This window comes from Nerophis ophidion, linkage group LG23 (genome assembly GCF_033978795.1).
Source record: "Nerophis ophidion isolate RoL-2023_Sa linkage group LG23, RoL_Noph_v1.0, whole genome shotgun sequence".
Taxonomy (NCBI): domain Eukaryota; kingdom Metazoa; phylum Chordata; class Actinopteri; order Syngnathiformes; family Syngnathidae; genus Nerophis; species Nerophis ophidion.
Window position 1 is genome coordinate 21201683 of NC_084633.1, and position 3495 is coordinate 21205177.

General features: G+C 36.4%; 1 protein-coding gene across 3 annotated transcripts in view; it reads right to left on the minus strand.

Annotated features, from left to right (window-relative positions):
• Positions 1 to 1012: 1012 nt before the first annotated feature.
• The window catches only part of cbx4 (chromobox homolog 4 (Pc class homolog, Drosophila)), a 52768-nt gene continuing 50285 nt past the window's right edge, over positions 1013 to 3495 (minus strand). For all 3 annotated transcript variants that reach the window (XM_061885248.1, XM_061885247.1, XM_061885246.1), the window contains one exon: positions 1013 to 3495. This exon is cut by the window's right edge. In XM_061885248.1, coding sequence (XP_061741232.1) covers positions 3420 to 3495 — 76 coding nt within the window. In that variant the 3' untranslated portion in view covers positions 1013 to 3419.

Sequence of the window (3495 nt, forward strand, 5' to 3'; positions counted from 1 at the left end):
GGCTCGGGATCTTTCTGTGTGGAGTTTGCATGTTCTCCCCGTGAATGCGTGGGTTCCCTCCGGGTACTCCGGCTTCCTCCCACCTCCAAAGACATGCACCTGGGGATAGGCCCCGCCCACCTCCAAAGACATGCACCTGGGGATAGGTTGATTGGCAACACTAAATGGTCCCTAGTGTGTGAATGTTGTCTGTCTATCTGTGTTGGCCCTGTGATGAGGTGGCGACTTCCGCCCGATTGTAGCCCGAAAGGGAATAAGCAGTAGAAAATGGATGGATATATATATGTATATATATGTATATATGTATATATGTGTGTGTATATATATATATGTGTGTGTATATATATATGTGTATGTATATATATGTATGTATATATGTATGTATATATATATGTATATATGTGTGTATATATGTATGTATATATGTGTATATATATATATATGTATGTATATATGTATACATATATGTGTATGTATATATATATGTATATATGTGTGTATGTATGTATATGTGTGTATATATATGTATGTATGTATATATGTGTGTATATATATATGTGTATGCATATATGTGTATGTATATATATGTATGTATATATGTGTATGTATATATGTATGTATATATATATGTATATATGTGTGTATATATATGTATGTATATATATGTGTATATATATATATATGTATGTATATATGTGTATGTATATATATATGTATATATGTGTGTATGTATGTATATATGTGTGTATATATATGTATGTATGTATATATGTGTGTATATATATGTGTATGTATATATATGTATGTATATATATGTGTATATATATATATATATATATATATATATATATATATATATAAAACCGCTGAACATTCATTTTGTTCCACGTGGCCTTTGTGCATGAGAATTATTATTATTTTTTTTCTCTGATAATGAAACATTCCTGGAGTTCACAGCCAACTAGAAGTCCCAGTGAGGTTAAAGAGTTCATGCAAACAAACTGCAACCGTATAAGAACTTCTCTTTCTTTATTGTGAAAATGTGCCGACTGCAGTGAGCCAACAAACACTCCTCACCAACTTCATGACAATCTTCCTCACCAACTTCATGACAATCTTCCTCACCAACTTCATGACAATCTACTCAACTGAGTGCAAGAGCAACAAATTAAAGCAAAAAAAATAAAAATAAAATAAAAAAATCAATTGCAGGGTTTTTTTCTACAACAAATAAATATGCACTCTCCCGTTTCATTCTCGTAGGATTTTAGCATTCTCATACTGGTCTTTGCATTCCATGTGCGTACAAGGTGATTGTGACTGTACATCCAACAGATTCAACATCAGCATTCTAAGCAGCATCAAAATAACATTAACAGCCCGTGCTCACTGTAAACTATTGTCTATATCAAGCTTTGAGGAGTCACATATCATAGGTAATTAGCAAGAAGCAGTCACATGCCTTCGTCAGATCACGTAACAATATTAAAACTAGTAAGCTTGGAGCGGTAAACTGAGATGAACAATACCAAGCCATCATTTATTCGAAGGATGGCGTCTCTGACGGACTACACTAACAACAATGGCTAATTAGTAAGGACAATTTTTTAAACAGCGATATTTAACGTGGTGGCAGAATCTCTCTGGGTGTTCTGAACTTCTCTTTTAAGGCCAGTTGTGTATTGATCAGGCGGAGAAATCATTAAAAGAGCTTTGGAAGATGCTAGCATTCTCAAAGTTGTATAGTCATTAAAGCATACTTGCCAACCCTCCCGGACTTTCTGGGAGACTCCCGAAATTTTCCCGGAAGAAATTTTCTCCCGAAATTCAGTGGAGCTGGAGGCCAAGCCCCCTCCATCTCCACGCGGCCTGTTTTCACGTCCGCTTTCCCACTATATAAACAGCTTGCCTGCTCAGTCACGGATTTTAATAAAAAACTGCTCACACAAGGAGACTAAGCAGAAGAACGAGGAAGTTACAGCCATGGCGACACCGTCTGTAATAGAGTGATTCTATGTTGTCTGTCGCCATCTCCTGGTGAATGTTGGCTATAGCGTTATGGGGTTGCGCACCTGATGGCAAGTGACTCTCGCCAGTACGCAAATGGCAGAACAAAGGTTACTCAAATAGTGAAAGGTAAGTGTTGTTTTTTTTTTTTTTTAGTAACCAGCAAGCACAGTACAGTTAGTAGAACAACTGTGTTCGTATTACTGAGTATTTGATAGGTGCCGTCTGAAATTCAACTATTTATTTTATTTATATATATGATCAAATAAATATATATAGCTAGAATTCACTGAAAGTCAAGTATTTCATACATATATATTTATATATATATGTGTGTGTATAAATATGAAATACTCGAGTTGGTGAATTGTAGATGTAAATATACTCCTCCCCTCTTAACCACGCCCCCCCACCCCCCGAAATCGGAGGTTTCAAGGTTGGCAAGTATGCATTAAAGGAATGATCAATGAATTACGGCCAGAAAATTGCTCCGGCAGATACGTTGTGCTTGTATTTCGACTAATCTTGTTCAAATTTTACACACGTCCTTGTCAGACCCGTAGAGGTGCAGAACATATTTAATGGTGAGTAGGTTAAGACACCCTAAAGTTACAGTGGAAGTTTTGTAGAGTGCTTTGAGCTAATAGTAACATTTTAAGTCCATCCGACTTCCGTCTATTTAATAAGTGCACCACATGTAATAACAATACCACCATGGGGGGTGATGTCAGAGAAATAATAGCACCGGCAACACACTTGGAGTTCGTGTTTTGTGTGCAGAGTTCACCAGTAGAAGAGTTAGCTTACACAATGACCTATTTGTTTCACAACCGGAGCTACACTGAACCATAGAATAATATAGAATAGAAAGAACTCTATTAATCGCTGGGGGAATCAACAGAACCTATGTTACAGTCAGTAGTGCGCTCTAATTCTTAACAATGACCTAATTAATCATTATAACTAAGTTAAGCGACAATTGATGAAAAAAGACTTTTAAAAAGAGCGTCAGTTTGTCCACTCCTAATTGAAAGCAAATGACAATCGGCGAATGATAATGTAATTAAGTGCTTTCGCTTTGATCTTTGATCGCTATCGACCCGACAAGTTCTTCCCTCTACCGCGCAGCAGGACTCCAAATAATCAGTACAAAATACCTCTAAACCTCCATACATTTTAAGATTACAAGTTTGGTACAGGTAGTAAACAGCAAATCAACTGATTCTTGAATGTAGTCACTCAAATCCTCGAGGGCTCTGGCTTGGGCTTCGTTTCAGGAGTATTACAGTATAAAACATCGTAAGAAACATATTGAATTTGAATGATAAATTAGAAATTTGCCTATGTACAAAAATCTCCATGTTTTTACAGTATGCACATATGAACAGGGTCAGGAGCTTCCAAAGACGTCCTTAGAAAGAAACATATTCCTTGAAGGTGACAGTCAGACTGTTTGTGGTGATGTCTGTAATGATGATGTTTCCCATA